At 39.0% G+C, this 22,174-nt stretch overlaps 2 protein-coding genes across 6 annotated transcripts in view; one reads left to right on the forward strand and one right to left on the reverse strand.

The window, feature by feature from the left end:
• Window positions 1-12,105, reverse strand: part of GLIPR1L1 (GLIPR1 like 1) — a 37,069-nt gene extending 24,964 nt beyond the window's left edge. The window contains exon 1 of the mRNA XM_040491392.1: window positions 11,739-12,105. Within this exon, the coding sequence (XP_040347326.1) occupies window positions 11,739-12,014 (276 nt within the window). The 5' untranslated portion in view covers window positions 12,015-12,105. The remainder of the gene's footprint in view (window positions 1-11,738) is intronic.
• Window positions 1-22,174, forward strand: part of CAPS2 (calcyphosine 2) — a 109,901-nt gene that overhangs the window by 39,261 nt on the left and 48,466 nt on the right. For 4 of the 5 annotated variants that reach the window (XM_040491389.1, XM_040491390.1, XM_040491388.1 and 1 more), the window contains exons 2-3: window positions 18,774-19,423; window positions 19,687-19,781. The gene's annotated coding sequence lies outside the window, so the exon portion shown is untranslated. The remainder of the gene's footprint in view (window positions 1-18,773; window positions 19,424-19,686; window positions 19,782-22,174) is intronic. The other variant, XM_040491387.1, reaches the window with a different exon arrangement.

Raw genomic sequence — 22,174 nt, forward strand, 5'->3', positions numbered from 1 at the left:
AATGATATTGGCATCTCAATGATAATTTGGAAGGATAATAATGATTATTGACTTGATTACTTAAGATGATTCACCTATCTTTTGGAACAAAGACCCCAGGTTTTTTGCTTTTTGTTTTTTGTATAACAATAGGGGGAAAGGAGTCCCCAGAATGTTTAAGATCACATTTTTAATCCCCTTGTCAGTGTGAGGACTAAACATTACAATTAGGGTAATTTAATGGTAATAAATAAATGACATTTCATTTTCACTTTAAGATTGTAGATTTAAATTCATACTACTAATTTCATTGGTTAACTTCCTACATTTCTTGACACTTTAATCACTCATATTCCTTCAAACTACAAAAATTGTTACGTGAAAAAGTTTGTTTACAGTAGCCAAGAGACACTTCAGCAGTTCTCAGAGGACAGATCATAATTTACTCTTCTGAAAAAATGACTAGACTGAGTGATGAGTTCTCATATACCACCCTTCACCAAAAATTATACATACTTGAAAGAGGCAAGATACCACAAGGACAGAGCCTCTATTTTTCTCACAGCCACTATAAGACAGATGTAATTACAGAATCAAACAAACAATAAATCGGCAATAGCAAACAAATGTTTTCAAGCCAGGCCTTCTCACTTATATTCCTTGCTAGAAACCAATTCATTCCTTTCCGAGATATTTCAGTTTAGCTATAAACTCTGGAAAGCTTTATCTCCTCTTATGCCTGTGAAAATCCTTGTCTTTTACCTGGATCATTGAGAAGTTTCTCCATTTTAAAAGAAAAGGAAAAAAAAAACAAAGAAAAGAAAAGACCAGCTTAAATCTGGTATATATTTTTAAAGAAAATATATTAGTTAAAACATAGTTCTAATGTAGAATAACTTGTATCAAGTCATCCCCTACCCAAAGTATGGTACAAGTGAAAATTATTCTATCATTCTAATTGAGACCTAGTCTTTTTTAAAAAAAAAATTTTTTTAACGTTTATTTATTTTTGAGACAGAGAGAGACAGAGCATGAATAGGGGAGGGGCAGAGAGAGAGGGAGACAGAATCTGAAACAGGCTCCAGGCTCTGAGCTGTCAGCACAGAGTCCGACACGGGGCTCAAACTCATGGACTGTGAGATCATGACCTGAGCCGAAGTCGGACACTTAACCGACTGAGCCACCCAGGTGCCCAAGACCTAGTCTTAATATACAAATGCTTTGGGATGAGGACTGGGTGTTGTATGGAAACTAATTTGACAATAAATTATATTTAAAAAAATACATATATATACACACACACACACAAATGGTGAACACAACAGCTTTGAAAGAACAGGAATTAATATCTGATGGCAAAGGAATTATATGCATTTAAAACATGTATTGCAAACCAGTTCAAACATGCATAGTATGTGTGTAAATTGTAATTATCTAGGTATATGTATAACTGCAAAAATCTAGTTGCATTTTGGAATTCTCAGGGACTCTTTGAGGCCCATTTTTTCCCCTGATTGAACAGCATAATTAAAAATCTTTCTAAAAAAATATTTTAAAAGGGGCGCCTGGGTGGCTCAGTCAGTTAAGCATCAGACTTCGGTTCAGGTCATGATCTCATGGTCCTGAGTTCCAGCCCCACATTGGTCTCTGTGCTGACAGCTCGGAGGCTGGAGCCTGCTTCAGATTCTGTGTCTCCCTCTCTCTCTGGCCCTCTCCACTCATGCTCTGTCTCTCTCTGTCTCAGAAATAAATAAACATTAAAAAAAATATTTTAATGACACCTTAGATCTGGTAATGCTTTCACCTAAAACTAAATTGCTACTAAGTCTCTAGTTCTATGGGAAAATTTTTATTAATATTCTGCCTTAACTTGTAAATAGAAGACTTTGACATGCTTGTAGACACAAATTTTAAAAAGCCCAATCACCTGTTTTCTGCCTAGCCTTAACTCCAGTACACTCTGCAAGCTCTCCCGACCACAAGCCCTCATATTATAAAGTCCATCCATATCACAGAAGCTCCTCTACACAAGGAAGAATAAGAAAACCTACTAAGAGATTCTTCCAAATATAAACTAAAAGCAAAGAGAATTATAATAGTTTCATATGGAGAGTTCCCACACTATCTTTTTAAAAATATGCTTATAAAAACATGATGCTTCTACTAGTGCTATGGTAAGAAACAGTATATTGTGCATAGAGTTGAGGGTGGGATAATGCCTGGATGTTGCAGTGTGCTACTGAAGAATTTATGCTATATATGGATGATATAAAAAAGAATGATACTGAGTAATACAAATAGTATAACAGTAAATGTTCAAAATTCCTGAAAGGATTATAAGAAATGATGCCCATAACAAAAATAATACTTTATAAATTTAAATTTATTGAGGTATAATTGATATGATAGAACTTTACATATTTTATGTGTACAGTTTGATGAGTTTGGACATATGCAGACACCTATGATAGCATCACCATAATCTGGGTAAAAGACATAACCAACACCTCCCAGAGTTTCCTTGTGTCCTTTTGATGTTGTTTGTTTGTTTTTGTGGTAAGAATATTTAACACAAGAGTTACCTTCTTCACAAATTTTGAAGTGCCCCATACTATATTGCTAACTATAGACACTATGCTATATGGCAGATTTCTAGAACTTATTCAACTAACATAACTGAAACTTTATACCTTTTGAATAACAATTCCCCAATACCTCAAGCACCTCACCCCCAACCCCAGCATTGTCAGCACAGAGCCCAACGTGGGGCTCAAACCCAGGAACGATGAGATCATGACTTGAGTCTCAAATCAAGAGTCAGACGCTTAACTGACTAAGTCACCCAGGCACCCCAGGACTTTCCTTTTTTATGGCTGAATAATATCCCATTGCATGTATATACCACATTTTCCTTTTCCATTCATCTGTTGATGGACCCTTGGGTTGTTTCTATATCTTGGCTATTGTGAATAGTACTACAGTGATCATGGAAGTGCAGATACCTCTTCAAAATCTTGATTTCAATTCTTTTTTAATTTTTTTTAACGTTTATTTATTTTTGAGACAGAGAGAGACAGAGCATGAACAGGGGAGGGTCGGAGAGAGGGAGACACAGAATCTGAAACAGGCTCCAGGCTTCGAGCTGTCAGCACAGAGCCCGACGCAGGGTTCGAACTCACAGACCGCGAGATCTTGACCTGAGCCGAAGTCGGCCACCCAACCGACTGAGCCACCCAGGCGCCCCTCAATTTTTTGGATATACACCCAGAAGTGGGATTTCTGGATCTTAGGGTAGCTCTACTATAATTTATTAAGCAATCTTCATACTGTTTTCCAGAACTGCAGCACAATTTTATATGCCCACTAACCATGTACAGTGTTTCCAATTTCTTTACAACTTCACAAACACTTATCTTAAATTTTATTTGTGTTATTACTAGTTGCCTCTAGGATAAAGATCTGCAATTAATAAGAACCGTGGTCTGAATATAAATGCCATATTAATTCAACAAAAAAAGGGAAGAAATGAGAAAAAATAACCTCTTACTTTATAATAGCAAGAGAATCAATAGATAGTTATTCTTCACATTAGTAAAGCAATTATCCAATGAATGACTTTGGGATCTCTGGTAATATTGCAGGTCAATGAGCTAACCAGGGTAAGGGTCCCAGCAAGGGACCCAGGGTCTTGTCTCAGCAAGTGAGGTTGAATCCAATTCACCTTCTCTCCAACTTGTGCCACTAAGGAATTAAATTGTTAAGCCACTAAAATTTCAGGGTCTATTTTATAGGACAGCCTAGACTAGCTTCATAAAACTTACTATTCAAAGTAGAGTGAAGCCATAATAAAAATCTAAACTTAAACCACCCTGAGACCTAAGTAGGAAGGATTCCTGCTGTGGGCCCAGATTTTATAGGACATCACATATTACACACACACACACACACACACACACACACACACAGGGTATTATAAAATGAAAGATTCTTCTCATTCTAACCTTACCACATGTTCAGTGTGACCCACGACACCGACATGTTTTTAAAACAAAAGGCATTTATATGTGAATGGTAAAATAGTTTGTGAATATTGTTGCTGATGATGTAAGAGACAGACACTGCTTCAGAGTCCAGGGAAGATTTTAACTATGTTAACTCTTAGGTAAGAGAAAAGATCAACTTGTCAAATCTTTTAAAGCAACATGAAATAGTGGATTCTTACATAATATAATATTGTTTAGCAGAACTACTGAAGATCTATTTCCTTCCTTCTCTCTTCATATTCCCATTTTTGGGGTAAGGAAGACATTTTTCAATGGTAACAATTTCCATCACTGTTAAGTAGGGGTAAATGTAGATCTGTATGTTACCTAAGTGAAGCATGACATCAGTTCTTTACATTGGCCACTAGATGGACATGATCACCAGAATGGTGAATTTTATATTTATACAAATATACAAGACTTAAATTTTCCAAAAAAATTTTCAATACTTAAAATCGTTATTCACCCATTAAACTTTGCCTTTTAATTTTAATAGTTTTGATTACTTCAGAAGAAGTAAAAATTTAGTTACTGATTATATAAATGAAAATGAGCAAAATTAATCTGATTAAATCCAAATCTGAGCAAGGTAGGTGAAATCCCTGAAACCATACATTCTTTACTAAATAAAGATTGAATTACTGAGCAAACAATGAGATTGTATGTAGGTTTCCTTTAGCCCACAAATGTTGGTGGTAAGCTTTTATTCTTCCTTTAGCCCACAAATGTTGGTGGTAAGCTTGCCTGAACTGTGTGGGGAATTTAACAGCTGGCAAGCAGTGAGGAAACTTATGTCAGAGGCAGGAATAACAGCAATCCATGTGATTCAGGGCCAAAACATCTGAAAAAATGTGATCTATAACTCAGAATCATGAGTCCACTGAACTTGAAGCTCTAAGCAGAGATTGGAAAACAAAATAGTGGTTGTTGGTTGCGGTATAGGTTCAACACGATATTTTAAGAGTAAAAAACTGGTCAGCTTGGAGAAAGAAATGAAAGCTAGAGTCAAGAAATGTGGGGGTTTTGAGGCATGGAAAAGAACTGCTTCTATATAGCATATAATAAGATATGAGATCTTAAAAAGACTTTGAGAGACTAATGTCATAAAACTTTCCTGCGATTAGGACAAAGAGGAGATGAAGAATGTGACTCCAAGGATATCTTGTTAAGTGATTAAAAGGTCCTTAGCAAATGAACAGATGAGGATGTACCCATTTACCCAAAAGTCATGTTTCAAGATAACTGGCATTAAGGTGAACAAGAAAAGCACCAAAATGAGAAAACAAAGAAAGACTTGAAAATTTCTCCAATTGGTACTTTAAGTGTGGGTATTGGTATTTGGAATTGATTGGGGGCATATAGCTGAAAGACCTTCCGATTTTTTGAGACAGATGTATTCCCAAAGATATTGTAAACTTGTTACGAAAAAAGCCTATGAATACCTTGGATCTTAAACTTCCATGGGCCAAAAGCAATCTGAGAAGGTTATTGAAGGGGCGGACCTATGCCGGCTGACCATGTCTCCTCCCCTTGAGTAACAGGACTCCGACCCTTCCCCAGCCAATCGGCCAAGGCCACGACCCTTCCCCAGCCAATCGACTGAGGCCACAGCCATTACCTCACCAACTGCCCCTAGGCCTCAATAAAACCTTTGTCCTTTTGAAACTCGCTCTCTCTCCCCGGTATCTCGCCGCTGTGTCGGTGCAGGTAGGAGATTGAGCTCGAGCTAGCTCGAAAAAAGGCTCTTTTGCTTTTGCATTGGGCTCGGCTCCCTGGTGGTCTTTGGGGATCACAAATTCTGGGCATAACGGTTATGGCTCAAAGATGGTATATTTCCCAATGCCCAATTCATTTTGGCCAAGGAGGATGATGAATAAGGAAGAACATTTTAGAGGGAGAAGATAGATACCACAGAAAACAATGGACAAGGGAACTCCTACTTCCTTAATCAAAAAAACTTTTCTGACCTCCAGTATATTAGGTATGAATACTGTCTACTATCTAAAGATTTCATAATCATTCTGAACCAACAATTGCTGTGTGGTTCCTATTCTTCCACTTTCTCAGTAGAAGTGTTTGTTACGGTTATCTTGTCTTGTGTTGCCTTTAAATATTGTTTGTGTGGAGGACAGATAGAGGCACTAGGCCAAGAGTGTTCACAACTGACTTTGTTGGGTTGTTGCATTCTACTCAGAAATATTAGATTCTGATTCAGTAACTAAACAGGATATTGGGCTTATCCTTTGGAGGAGGCCTTGAACTTATTCTGTTTATGGGATGGAAGGAATAAGTAAATATCTGATGACCATAAAAGCAGTCTGTGTTAGTGATAGTTAATGCAAGCATGCTAGGGTTATCAGACTAATTCTGGCCAGAGGGACCTGAGTGGGAATGACATATATCACCTCCAGGTCTGATTATAAAAATACCTGTACAGCCCTCTAGCTTTCTCAATGGTGACTCTGAAAAACATATGTTGGCATGATGGAACCAAAATAAAATCAGCCCATGGCACTGCACGAAGAAGTGATGTGGAGAGTGGTCCAACCAGTATTGGACTTTGTGTGAGTGAGATACTAAACCAATATTGTTTAAAGAATTATGCTAAGTGAAACGAGCCAGACAATGAAAAAACAAATACTGTATGATCTTACTTACATATTGAATCTAAAAAAACAAACTCATACATACAGAGAATAGATTGGTGGTTTATGGATATGGGGGGGGGTGAAATTGGTGAAGGAGGTCAAAAGGTGAAAACTTCCAGTTTTAAGGTAAATAAGTTCTGGGGGATGTACAGTAAAGCATGATGATGTGACTATATGCAACCATACTGCATTGTATATTTGAAGTGGCTAAGCTATTAGATCCTAAACATTCTCATTACAAGAAAAAGAAATTGTAACTATGTGAGGTGATGGACATTAACTCAATTTGTGGTAATCATTTCACAATATACATATATAGAATCATGTTGTATACTTAAATAGTGTCATGTCAATAAAAAAAATGGGGAAAAAAACGCCTGTGAGCTTTCAGGTTTCATTTGTTAACACAATATAATAGCCTATCATTTCCTGATAAATATAGAAATTGATATGAGAAATGAGGTGCTTAGTTTTCCTTGATGATTCAGTAGTGGAAGACTGGAGAAACTCCTATTAAAGTCCCAGCCAATAGTTAGCACTTCTGCTTCTGCCCAAGATGGAATAACAGGACTAGATTTACTTTCCCACTTGAAACAATAAAAATAAAATATATGAAACAACAGGTGTCGGCACACATAACATCAAGCAAAGACAGACCAGTGCTCCCTGATAGGGAGACCAATAAGCTAAACTTCAGCCTACTGCCTTGAGAGAATTTTCAGGCTATAAAGGAGTACCAGGTAAGAGAGACTTGCATAGAGAGAGAACTCCAAAGATGTTCAAAGGGTCCTGCTTGGATATTTGGCAGAGTAGTGATTAGCACATGCATATGAGGAACTTACCCAAGACCAGGGAATGGATCACTCAAAAAGATAAGGGAAATGTTACCTAATGCTCACCCAGTCCTGGGAATAGTGCCTTTTTTTCACTAGCCAGACTGGAAAAACCTCATAATCTTGGGAATTACGTAGAGTACTCAGAAGGATCTTGGCTTAATTGTGGGGGATATTTATCCTAGTCTAAACTACAGCTTTTGTGCAGCCCAACAAATCTTAAAAACGAGTCTAAAATGGATCAAAATGCCAAGTAACATGAATGCATGCCAGGAAAAAAAATCCAGAATATTTATAGAAATACAAAAATAACCATCACCCAACAAGGTAAAATTAGCAATATCTGGTACCTGATAAGAAATTATCTGCATAGAGAGATGCAAGAAAATACAGGCCAAAATGAGCAGAAAAATCAATCAATGGAAATCCAAACAGAACTGACACAAGTGTTAAAGTTAGTAGAAAAAGCAAGAATGAGAAAAAAAAGATAATGAAAAGAGCATCAGTGAACTGTGGGAAACTTCAAATGGTATAATGTACGTGTAATTGGAGCCTCTAATATTTTAATAGATAATGCGTAAAATTTTTCTGTTTTAATTAAAATCTGCAGATACAAAAAGTTCAATGAACCCTAGGAAACATGAACAATGTGACACTAGGGCACATCAAATTGCTCAAAACCAAGGATGAAGAGAAATTCTTAAAATCAGCCAAAGGAAAAGTACATATGATGTATATGGGAACCAAGAGAATGATCCAGCAGATTTCTCATCACAAATAATGTGAAAGAAGATAGAAGACGGTGCAGCAACATCTTTAAAGTTAAGCTTAGAATCCTACACACAATGATAATATCTAGCAAAAATTAAGGAGATAGAGAGTTGTCAAAAGATGCAAACTTCCGGTTATAAGATGAGTAAGTACTATCCATTTAATGTACATGATTGATGAGGAGAACAAAGGCAAAAGAAATGTAGCTAAATTTAAATTACCTTACAACTTGCAGCCCATCAACAAATACTTGAGACAGAGCAGGACTTTCCTCTAAGAACTCACAATTGTCTTAATATTAATGCTTTGCCAGAGGCAAGAAACAATTTTAGCTTGACAATAGCCAGATCTCCAGGATCCCAGAAATCTTTAACATATGAAAATGCTTTTGGAAATTTCCTTTGTCTTTACCACCGACCTGCCCACCCCTCCCCCCAGCTTAGACGTGTATAATCAATTGCCTTTACAATCCTATCCCTGCTCTTTCTGCCCATGGGTCCTGTCCCCATGCTTTAATAGAAACACGTTTTTGCACTGAAAACGTCTCAAGAATTCTTTCTTCACTATTTGCTCCTGGCCAGGAGCATCACATCACGATGACTATAGCTAACACTGCTGTATGATATATAGGAAAGTTAAGAGAGTAAATCCTATGAGTTCTCATCACAAGGAGAATTTTTTATCCTTTCTTCTTCTTTTTTTTAAATTATTTTTAACGTTTATTTATTTTTGAGAGAGAGACAGGGAGAGACGGAGACAGAGTGCGAGCTGGGGAGGGGCAGAGAGAGAGGGAGACACAGAATCCGAGGCAGGCTCCAGGCTCTGAGCTGTCTGCACGGAGCCCAATGCGGAGCTCGAACCTGAGAACCATGAGATCATGACCTATGTCAAAGTCAGATGCTTAACTGACTGCACCACCCAAGCGCCCCTTCTTTTTATAAACTGTATCTGTATGAGAAAATGGACATTAGCTGAGCCTATTGTGTCATTCATTTCACAATATATGTAAAGCAAACCCTCATGCTGTATGCCTTAAGTTTATACTGTGATGTATGCCAAGTATTTCTCATTCGACTGGAAAAAATATACAGTTAATGCAATCGCCTAATAGAAAAAATATAAGGAGAAATAAAGACTTTTATAACATAAAAAGCTGATACGATTAAAAACCAACAGACTGAAGCATAAGAAATGTTTATGTCCCTTAAGCAGAAGGAAAATGATACCAAGGGGAAATATGGATCTAAACAAGGAAATGAGGGGCACCTGGGTGGCTCAGTCGATTGAGCGTCCGACTTCGGCTCAGGTCATGATCTCGAGGTTTGTGAGTTTGAGCCCTGCGTCAGACTCTGTGCTGACAACTCAGAGCCTGGAGCCTGCTTTGGGTTCTATGTCTCCCTCTCTCTCTCTCTCTCCCTCCCCACCCCTGCTCACACTCTGCTTTCTCTCTCTCAAAAATAAATAAACATTTAAAAAATTTTTCTTTTTTTTTTTTTAATTTTTTTAACGTTTATTTATTTTTGAGACAGAGAGAGACACAGCATGAACGGGGGAGGGGCAGAGAGAGAGGGAAGCACAGAATCGAAGCAGGCTCCAGGCTCTGAGCCATCAGCCCAGAGCCCGATGCGGGGCTCGAACTCGCAGACCGCGAGATCGTGACCTGAGCCGAAGTCGGACGCTTAACCGACTGAGCCACCCAGGCGCCCCTAAAAAAATTTTTCTTAAAGAAATAAAGAGCACCAGAAAATGTAAAGGGTTAAATAACAAAAACGTTTACATGTCTACAAACTCAAACATAAAATAAAGTAAATGCAAAGAAGGCTAGTTTCCATTCATGTCTTCTCCACCCTATTCCTTTCTTCCCTCTTGCCTTCAGCTAACTATTTAAATTTAAACTAATTTTATGTATATCTTTTTATTATTTCCTTTGGAAACCAAAGCATATATATGTGTGTGTTTATATAGAATGCACATACATGTAAACATATACACATATATATAAATACCATCTTAATGACATAAGATAGTCCTTAAAAAAATATATTCAAATAAGTGTGGAGGAAATACTGTATAGCAAATCCATGTCATTGACCACCCTAACTTATTAGAGATTAAAGTACATATTACATATTAAAATATTTTAATAGTTCTGTATTAAAGAGATCAGTTTATTGTTGTTTAATCCAGTCCAGTGTTTCCCAAACCTATTTGAAACCTCTTCCCCCTCAAAAAATTCTTTCCCGTGTAGCAGAATAGTGCAGTTTTAAATTGTGCTATTTGCTGAATGTGATCTTACAATACTTCCATTTTATGTACCTATTTAAAAAAATTTTTTTAATGTTTATTTACTTTTAAGATAGAGAGAGAGAGAGGCATGAGCAGGGGAAGGGCAGAGAGAGAGGGAGACATAGAATCCACAGCAGGCTCAAGACTGAGCTGTCAGCACAGAGCCCAACATGGGGCTTGTACCCACGGACCACGAGATCATGACCAGAGAAGCTGGCCACTTAATCGACTGAGCCACCAGGTGCCCCTATTTCCATCTTATTTTCTGTTGGATAGAAAGGAACAAAGCTGAAATAGATATGTTTTACAACGTAGCTATACCTGCATAGTATATAAGCAAAACTATGCTGTCAACATTTATATTCATAGTTTCATAATGACATCTACATGCAAGAAAATTTATAGTCAGACATTCGTTTAAAAACTGTAAATTCTATGAATTATTTTAATAGTCCAATGTTCTTGATGCTCATTCTTCAACACTCTTTTTGCCTTAATGTCTATATGATGAAGGTCTACAAAAGACACCATCAGTTCAATGTTTTTGGAATTAAACTTCACATTCTATTTTTCATGGAAATGACAATCTGACATTGCTCAAATGCTGATTTCATTATTCACATCCTTGTAGAACATTTCTTAAAGATGAATACTACACATGTACTACTGTTTCATCCTTGAGTTCATAATAAGAGATCAAGAGAATCTCGATCCCTGTGTTCTTTCTTTATCCGTAGTATCCCAGGTATGCAGTTTGGGGAGTGCTAGCCAAAATAAGGGGACAGGGTGGGGAAACCTGTGCGAAGTTGCGGAAGTACGTCTATTACGCCTTAGCGATGAAGACCAAGCAACTCCCAAACACCATCCTTCCTGACTCCCCACCCCTCATCCTCCACCCCCCACCCTCCATTCCCCTATCCTCCCTACCCCCCAATCCTTCCTCTCTCCCCCGCCCCCCACTAAAGGGAGCTAAGCCTGGGCAAGATACAGGTTTAAGTTTTCCCTTCTCGTCCACGCCTATCACCCCCCTGAAGGATGATAGCCCGGCCAAGGTGTGATTCTTAAGTGCATGCTGAAAGTCCAGACTGAATTCATACAAATGGCTGCATCATATTTATCCGCCAGTTACCTTAGGATGAACCAGAGAAATAAGATCCCAGCCGGGGGTTCTTTCTCACCATGTGTTTCATGTCGGCCGCGGGGGGCCAGACTTTGCCGCGCATGTCGTTGTGCGCGTTGACGCTGCTGTCTTTAAAATTCGTGTCTGTGATGGAGGGAACTTTGGCAGACGATTTACTGGCTACCAGACAGAGACCTAGCGTCCATAAACAACTCAGTTTCTTCCTCAGAACCATAGCGGAATGCACAAGACGCTCTGACTGCGTGGACCAGTAACGGCTCGGCCAGCCAGTCCTCCGGGGCCCCGTGGGGACCACTCTCCGGGCTGGCTCCATCCTCCTGCACAAGCTCGAGCTCAGCGCGGGGATGCTCGGCTGGTTGGCCCCCCCAGAGGGCTGCGCCAGAACCCGAGGCAGGACAGGCAGCAGGTAGCACGCGTCAAAGCGCTGCGCTACCAGAGAAAGCCTTGGGTGGCCCTCTGGTGCGTGGTTTTAACCATCCAGGATGCTGTCTTAACTATCCAGGACGCTGTCTGAGGACCTAATCCAGAATCACTGGGGAGAGCTCCTGAACTGCAATCCAGATTGCAAAATGTTGGCGACACGGTGTTATGTAAAAAGACAACCGTATTGGATGCTGACAGTGGACCAGACCGGCACAAAACCCTATATATTAGTTACATAGCCTCGGTTTTCATATGTAGCTTTTTTTACTGTTTTAAATTAACTGCAGTATCATTCTGCCCATATCTCCAGAAACTGGTAATAAGTCAAGAATGGGCATTTTGTGTACTCCACATAGTATGATCCTAAATTATTACTTGGTCAAACATTTAATAATTCAAAAATTTGCCTTTGTTTTCTCATTTGGAGACTGACCACCTAGAAAGATAAAGATAGAGAGGTGTGGCTAAGTAGTTCCTCTTGATAAAATCTTACATTCTTGATATTTGAGTTTGAAACAGACCTATGGTTTGGTTACTAGTAAACTTCAGATAAAGGACCACTTTAGTTGGCATGTTAACGACTAAGACAGAATACATTTGGTTGCTTATTTTACCTATATTGCAATGTAAATCAACTTCATTTGTTATTCAATAATAAACCAGCATTTTTTGGTGACATTTTCCAGTATTTCTGTGTTCAAATAAATATCTTTATTTGATGATTTGAGGTTGTTTACAGTGCCATTTAATTCAAGTAAATACATATTTATATCTACTGACTATTCTAGTCAATACATCTTGCCACTAAAAAAAAATCTTTGATGCAACTAGTTACCATTAAAAAAAAATTTTTTTTTAATGTTTATTTGAGAGGGGCAGAGCATGAGCAGGGAGGAGCAGAGAGAGAGACAGAGACACAGAATCCAAAGCAGGATGTAGGCTCTGAGCTGTCAGCAAAGGGTCCCACTCGGGGCTCAAACTCAGGAGCCGTGAGTTCATGACCTGAGCCGAAGATGGATGCTTAACTGACTGAGCCACCCAAGTGCCCAGTAACCATTTTTAATAAGTAAAAAGTAGGGGTGCCTGGGTGGCTCAGTCGGTAGAGTGACTTCGGCTTGGGTCATGGTCTTGCGGTTCGTGGGTTCATATGCCACATTGGGCTCACTGCTGTCAGCACGGAGTTGCTTTGAATCCTCTGTCCCCTTCTTTCTATGCCTCCCCTGCTTGCACTCTTTCTCTCTCTTTCTCTGAAAAATAAACTTTTTTTTTTTTTTAAGTAAAAAGTAAAACATTAGGGGGTGCCTGGCTGGCTCAGTCAATGGATCTCAGGGTCGTGAGTTCAAGCCCCATATTGGGTGTAGAGATTACTTAAAAATAAAATCTTAAAAAAAGCAGAAAATTAAATTATAAAATGGGGAAAAATACAAGGATCCTAATGGAAATTCTACCTAGCAGGAGAGACAATATTTCTCATCTGTCTCTGCTGATGGAGAATTGCAATATATGTGACTAGCATTACTTACACAGTCTAAACTGAACTTCTTACACCCCACACCCTAAAACGGGTCCTTCCACAATCTTCCCTATCACAGTTAATGACGGTTTTATCCTTCTGCCGGCTCAGGCCCCGAACTTTGGAGGTTTGGGTCCCTTGACAAATTCTGTTGTCTTTGTATATTTTCAGAACTTGACTACCATTCAGCATTTGAAAGGGCACTCCTTGATTGCATGGATAATTGCAATGGCTTCCTGGTGGACCTTCCTCCTCCTGCTTCCTAACCTCCCATGGTTTATTCTCCAGACAGCAGTCAGAGTGATTGTATATAGTCTTGAGCATACTTAAGTACTTTCAGTGTCTACTATGTTCTAAGCATCCTTCCTGGTGTTTGGGCTTACAACACAGGAAACAAAACAAAGCAATCTGGTTTTTTTGGAATTCTAGTGAAGGGACACAGGGAATAAATGGTGAGCATAATAAATTCTATGATTAAGAAAAACACCCTGATGATATGTATAGAAAAAATATAAATCGGGCTAAAGAATTTGGGAGCACTGGGGTGGAGGTGAAGGTGGCACGTTTGATTTCAAATAGAGTGATCAGTGTGGATGTCTTTGAGAAGGTGACTTTTGAGCAAATACTTGAAGGGGATGAAAGAGGGAAGTGTGTGGCTACTGGAGGAAGAGCGTTCAAGGAAGGAGTTTAAGTACAGGGTAAGACTATAATACTTGGCAAAAATCATGTGGAAGATGGGAGAGCTCAGTGGTTATAGTTGAATTATTCTAAAGTCCTTGTATTCCTGGAAGAAGGGTAGAAATATGGAGTGATTTTGACTTTATTAAGTGATACATACATGTTAAACATTAAAAAAAAAAAAAAAACTATTAAAAAAAAAATAATCCCAGACCAGTAGAGGGAAAACAATTTTCTCAGCATTTCTAGGACTTCATTCTATTGTCTCTATGTATATTTATCTTCATATTCCAATATTTAAATACTAAGTCTCAACACAGCATCCGAAGTGATCCTACTAATATAAGTCAGAGCACTCTGTTCAAAACCTTCCAACTGATGGCTTCCCATGACACTCAAAGCAAAATCCTCACCGGCTATCCTCACAGATGAGGGAGCATAAGGCAAGCTGATGTCCCACAATCCCACCACCAACTCCCCCCCCCACCTCCCCCAAGTGGGAAATGTGGGACATTCCTCAGGTACTCCTGGATGCCCAAGAACCAAGGAAAGGGAAAAACCAACAGAACTGATAGAGATCATGTTCATGTAGCACAAGAGTCCCCATCAGTTTACAAATATCTTAGTAAATTATAAGAAAAAGGCAATCTTATCAATAGCCTAACCTCCAGAAACCTATAGACTCAGTTTCCTGGAGCCCTGACATCACCCACCCCACCCATCACAACTCCCCTTGATGTGGGGAACAAAGGCAAAAAGGAAATGGTTGGAAAATAAAATTTCTTTATAACCTGCAGCCCATTGACAAATACTTGAGATAGGCAGAGTATAACATTTCTCCAGGAACTCCTTATTATCTTATTGTTCATGGTTTGCTAGAGAAAACAAAACAAAACAAAACAAAACAAAACAAAACAAAACAAAACAAAACAAAACACTTAAGCTTGACAATAGCTAGGCTTCCAGTATCTTTTGAGTCCTCTTTAGTGTATGAATGTCCTTTTGGAAACTTCTCCTTGCCTTCACCTCTCCCAATTCCCAAGTATATAATCAGGCACTCCTCACAACCTCAGTCCAGCTCTTTCTGCTCACTGGTCCTGTCTCGGTGCTTTAATAAAATCAAGATGGGGCGCCTGGGTGGCTCAGTCGGTTGAGTGTCCGACTTCGGCTCAGGTCACGATCTTGCAGTTTGTGAGTTTGAGCCCCGCGTCAGGCTCTGTGCTGACAGCTCAGAGCCTAGAGCCTGCTTCAGATTCTGTGTCTCTCCATCTCTCGGCCCCTCCCCTGCTCATGCTCTGTGTCTCTCTGTCTCTCAATAATAAATAAACGTTAAAAAAAATAAAAAATAATAACTTAAAAAAAATAAAATCAAGAATTCCTTCTTGGCTTGGGCTCCAGACCCCACCACTCCAAAACCACATCACTCACTGTAGCCTTCAAGGCCCTAAACAAGGAGACCCTTTTATGATCTCACCTCCAGCTTCTGTTCCCTTCTTTTTCACTCCTCTGATACTTGGGCCCCCTTGTTATTCCTTAAAAGAGCGGAAGGAACTGATGCCTCAGGGCACTTGCTCATTTCTTTTGCCTAGAACCCTTCCCCCCAGAAAGCTACATGACTTGTTTATAACCTCTTTCAAGTATTTTCTCAAATTTCATCTTTTCAAAATACCTCACAGTGGTATTTTACATTACCCATCCTACACCTATCACTTCCTATTGTTTTTTTTCTGCCTTTATTTCCCCATAACCCTTATCCTCATATCATATGTAACTTACTTATTTGGATTATCACTTCTCCCCTCAATTGAATGTAAGCCCCATAAGGCAGGGATTGCTTATTAGTATTATTTTTACTACTGTATCCCCAGCATCTCAACAGAGTTCCGTATTCAATGAACAAATTAATAAATGAATCCTATAAGATTCCAATCATTAGTTCCTTTTATGAAGTACTCTAATTAGAAGGAATTGTCTGTCATTAAATTACCCCATGATCCTATATCTTATTACTTTCTCTTTTCCCCTATTAGTCAGGGTTACCAGAGAAACAGAACTAATAGACATATATTCCCACCCACTCCCTTTTACACACACATGTACACCCATGATTTTAAAGAAATTGGCCCATACAATTGTGGGGGCTGAAAAGCCTAAAATCTTTAAGGCAAGCTGACAGGCTGAAGATTCAGGTAAAAGTTGATGTTGGAGTCTTGAGTCTGAAGGTTAGAAACTCAGGCAGAATTTCTACTCAGGCAGAATTTCTATGTTGCACTCTGGAAGCAGAGTGCTTTGGGAACCTTCTTTTAGGTACTTATGGAGGCTTCACCACAGAGGCATGATTGATAAACTCCTTGGACTTGGATGATTAATTCAACTGGTAGCCCCCGACCCTTTTAGAAGGCCTGAGGGTGGGACGGGAAACTTCCAACTCTAATCGCAAGGTCGGCTTCATTGGCAACTGCCCTCCATTCTTAGGTGCTTTCCAAGAGTCACGTCATCACCATAACAAAAGAAGTTTCCTTGTACTCACCATTTAAGAAAATTCCAAGGGTTTTAGGAACTCTGTGCCAGAAACCTGGAGGAAGATCAAATATATATTTCTTACCATAAATCATAGTATCACAGCCTCCCCTCTTTTCAAAACCCTCTAATGACTTCCTGTCACATTTATAAAATCCAAATTCCTAGGTTTGGTTCAAAAGGCACTACATAATCTGACCATGGCTAATCTCTGCCCCCTATTCTACATTCTCCACTGGCTCCCTTGGCTTCAGCCACATCCATCAGCATGGCAAGGATGCTCTACCCACAAGCATTTTGCACTTGCTGTTACTTTTGTCTGCAAAATTCCCCTCAATAAGCCATACATGATCCTACAACTTCTATCTATCAGTGTTTATCAGTGTTTATATTTTTCTTTATCACATTAATTGCTACCTGCGATGATAGTCTTTACTTATTTATTTAATGTTTATCGCCTCAGATTTTAACCTTCACTGAAACAGTGTTTTATTTGCTTTATTTCTATATCTATAGCACCTAGAGCAGCTACTGAACCCACATGCCCTCAATAAATGTTAATTGACTGAATTAATGAGGAAATGAGCACTCCTTAACTTTCTAATAATGTATACAATTTTAAGCTTCTTCAGTAACTATCTTATTCATCATATACATACTAGAGGCTCAATAAGTATTTTAGACTCAATTTGAAAGGCAATACTAGGTTGGCTTATAGACTTTACTTTTTCTAACACTGGATGCATTTGCAGATAGTAGGTGTTCAGTGGTGGTTTGCTGACCTTCAAATGCAGGTTACTTTGGATCTGTCAATAACATAGTATAACGTATGGTTAACATAGTATAACATATGGTTAATGTAGTATTGTTTTGTATATAAGGAAATTAACTGGCTATAATAGCAACAGAACTTTTGTGAGGAACTGTTTTGAAAATTGGCAAAAAAGTACAATTTATATGTAGGGGCCAAAGGCAGGCCACCCCAAAATGTGCAACTTTGTTATATTGATTATTTTAAATAAAAGTTACTTAAGTAGTTAATGCAAGAGAGCACTCTGACCTGCTCCCTGCTTTGTCTCCTCTAAGCGAGAAATAAACCTCCCATGTGAAAGGTACTGTTCCTATACCAGGATGTAAGGAGACATCCTTATCCCCAGAGAAGAAATTAGGAGCCTAGAAGGGTATGTAAACAACCCTTGTTACTTTTTATTAATTTACTACCCCAGAGCAATCTGTTTAGAATAATTTACTAAACTCCCCAAATTCAGCTTTCTTTGTTCTTTGTTTTGTCAATTCTTCAGATTTATTGTCTCTTTGTATCCAAAAATATAAAAACTGCCTGCTTTGGTCATTTCTTTAGGTCAGTTTTATTATTGGACCCCTGCGTGGGCATACCTTGCTTGGAATCTGACAAATCTCTCAAACCAGAACTTTCCTTTTATTGATGAAGGGTTTATGCCCATAGACATTGTGTGCAGAGCAAAAAATAAATGAAAATTTCCTGATTCCTAGTTTTGTTCCCTTTCCATTGTATCGGTATTTTAATTTATATCTCCCTATATCCAAATATCTATGTACCTGTGTGTATATATCTCTCTATAATACTATATTGCGTCTTGTGTTTTTAAATAATTGCAAGTTCTGGGACGCGAGGCTCAGTCCTTAAGCGCCGACTTTGGCTCAGGTCTTGATCTCTCGGTTCGTGAGTTCCAGCCCCATGTCAGGCTCTGCGCTTGCAAGCTCAGAGCCTGGAGCCTACTTCAGATTCTGTGTCTTCCTCTCTCTCTGCCCCTCCCCTGCTCATGCTCTGTCTGTCTGTCGCTGTCTCTCTCAAATAAACATTAAAAAAAATTTTTTTTAATAAAAAAATAAATAATTGCAAGTTCCTTGACAGCGGGCATTATAAAATAATTTTTTCCCCTCATAATATCTCTCTAGGATCTGAACTCCTGGCAGAGGCTGTATAAAATTTGTTAAAGAGAACTCACTTAAAAGAATTATATACAACACCCGTGGTGGATCCCGGCTGGGCTTTGGTCCCGTCTCTGCGCCTGAGAAGCCCATATATAAGTGAATCCTCTTCCACTTCCCCGCCGGGATTTAGAGGCACCCTGGAACTGGTCCCCGGATGAGACTCCGAGGCCCCCACAGGATTTCAGCAGCTCGCTTCGGCAAGTACCTCCGCGAGTCGCTTGCTTCGCTGGCCGGGTTGGCCGAGGAAATACGCCACTCAGTATAGGGCAAGAGGTTGCGTGGAAGGAGCAAGGGATTTGGGCCGATGATCTTTTCCTTGTATTTGAGAAAGGGTTTGGAGGCCCAGCAAGGGGACGCCAGTTGCTAGGCAACCTGAAGACGCGGGCCTGGGCTTGGTGGAGTCTACTGGGAGCTGTGCCTTTCCAGCTTGTCTCAGCTGTCTCGGGGGAGTTCTCGATGGAATCGCCCCGTTGATACATACCTTTTGCCATCCCTCCCACTCTGGACCTGCTCTTTACCTATCTTGTTGGGTCAATTCAGGTTGGCTGTCGTTGGCTGGTGTCACACCCCAGTCCTTGAATCTCCGATAGGAAGGGGGCGGAGCATTAGTTCAGGTACTTTGCGTTAATGCATAATCTTAACCTTTGTGTGTGTGTTGGGGGAGAGGGGTGTACCGAAAATTACTGTTTGAATTTAAGAATGACGCCACGTTCATTCAGATACTTGGGTCTCTTATCACCTGGGCTCCAAGATAAACTTGGTCCTCACTGGCATGGAGATTAAATACTAAATCTTTTCATCTTTTTCTTCTCTCCTTGATTATGGGATGGATTTGACCAATTTATTCTTCGCTTTCCATTATGTTCTGATTTGGTAGAAGCAAATTATAGTCACTAATATCACTAACCAAGAGGGAAATGGTGATAATTGCAATTGGAAATAATTATCCTTGAGAAATGAGAAGAGTGGGAGGTGAGTTCTGTTCTTTTTGGTAGCACTAAAGATAATGTGGTAAGACTTGGATCTGTTTGTTAACAACATTCATGACGTGCCAGCCATAATATCTCTTGACTTGCGGCAGTCCGGATGGAGACAGAGCCATTCAGAAGTACTTTTCCCTGCTTCCCGCCACCTCTCCTCCCCAACATACCCCAACTGAGTATTCCCGTCAGACTTTGGTGTGCATTCCAAAGATCGGCTCACAGGCCATTTATTTGAAATTCTTTTGCCACCAGGTTTAGGTTTCTGGTGTTCTTGAGTCTTTAGCTAATTCTCCTTTCTTCTGACCTGTACCACCAGCAAGGGGGTAGTGTTAGAAAGAGATCTGAAACTGGTATAAATTCATGCTCAGTAATAACTGGCAAATAACTTGGCAAAGTAAAATCCCCCTTTTTTGGGTCACTGATTCCTCAGTTTGGAAATCAGAAGATTGTGCTATTTCATCTCTGCAGACCTGTCCAAATCTTAAGATTCTTTGACAGAGGTGTCAGGAGCCTGACTGCTCCAATTCTGTAGATCCTGGAGTGTTCCCTGTATGATGGCACTGCCCTTTCCTACTCCTGTGATATCTGAATGAACCGTTTGTATGCTGCCAAGGTCTGAAATAACACACATGTGAATTGACTGAATTCACCTATTCGACAAATAGTTATTAAGTTCCTACTGTTTTCTAGGCTTTCTGCTAAGTGCTGAGATACAAAGTGAGCAAAACCATAGTCCTTGCCTTTGTGAGGCTTACAGTATAGCGTGAAAAATAATGATTACCATTCGTGCTTTGAATACCATATCTATTGTTTGAAGAACAGTATATGTAGCATGTGATCCTGTCATTTATGTGCAGAGAAGGGAAACTAAGAATATGTTTAAAATGTGAACAGGTATTTGACTATGTATTAATTTATTGACTAAATTAATATTTATTATGTATCTGCTATATTAAGGACATGAAATCCAGCTTCATGGTCTTGACAGTTTAGAGACACAAAAAGAGTTAATTACAGTCAAAGCTAATGAGTGTTAAGCCTAGGGAAATACAGGGAGTAGGAAGTCCTGGAAAGAGTATTTAAATTTTGTTGTTTTTGTTATTTGCAAATGAATTATGGCGATGTAACGTGACCTGTAGTGATTTGAAATGGCTGTAATGGTTTCTCAGGTATAGGTAATTGTGTGGTTGGTGTGTGGAGAAAATCACTTAGCTGATTGCTCAGCTTCTCTGTTTTAAGTTGGGTTTGTTGGTTGTCAATCCTCATGGCAAATACAACAGCTTTTGTGATGTGGTTAAAAGCAAACAACAGCCTTCTTTCCCCCCACCAAAGCAATAACAACTTTAAGAAAGTTGCTTACTTGTGAAAGATAGCTCAGGAAAAAAAAGCCAAATTATTATCAAATCCAATATTGTGATGTTTTCAGAATATGTCTGCTGTTGGTTAGTAAGTCTTCCTGATTTTACTCTTAACAGTAGAAATCTAGCCTTAGGTCATGGGGTCCTAGGGGAGGGGACTATGGAAATGGGGTAAAAGGAGCCATATAGATAAATTAGTGAAGAACTGGGATATCTCAGTAAGAGGATTTCATTGCAGTAAAACTACATTTTAATAATAATAATGATGGCTACCACGAATTGAATAACCATATTCCATATACATAGGAAGATGAGAAATGTGGTAACATTAAACGCATTTTACAAATTAGAAATATTGGCTCGGAAAGGTTAAATTCTTACCCAAGCTTACATTATGGGAAAGTATCAAAAAAATGTGGATTTTAATATCAGTCTATATAACTCTATGCTGGCACTATGCCATGCCATCTTTCCTTAAAAATTAAATTACTATTAAAATAAATCCAAGTCTAATAATAGAAAAAGAAAGTATGAATTGTTAAAAAACATATCCTCAGTATGATTAAGGTTGAAGTGTGAAATAAAATATTCAAAATTTGGGTGACTGAGGATTTTGGTTTTGTACAACTTTGCAAGTTGATGATTTTCAATATTTTCTTACATGCGTTTTACCTGTCACCTCATAATTACTAATTGGACCATCCGCTCTATTTTATTCTTTGTATTGAAGAATACTGTTTGCATAACAAGATTTTTCATTAGCTTGCTCTGGTAAAGTCAGAACTCCTAAAGGTTTAGGAAGAGTAAAGAAAATAAATTTATACCACTTTGTGGTAGAGAAGTACAAGCATTAGTTTTCTATCACTACCGTGAAAAATTCCCACAAACTTAGTGGTTTGAAACAACATAAATTAACTCATTATTTATTATTTATTTTATAGTTCTGGAGATCAGAAGTACAAAATGAGTCCTCCAGGGCTAACATTAAGTTGTCAGCAGGGCTGGCTCCTCCTGGAGGCTCCAG

The sequence above is a fragment of the Herpailurus yagouaroundi genome, unplaced genomic scaffold (assembly GCF_014898765.1).
Source record: "Herpailurus yagouaroundi ecotype Mexico unplaced genomic scaffold, PumYag 182, whole genome shotgun sequence".
Taxonomy (NCBI): domain Eukaryota; kingdom Metazoa; phylum Chordata; class Mammalia; order Carnivora; family Felidae; genus Herpailurus; species Herpailurus yagouaroundi.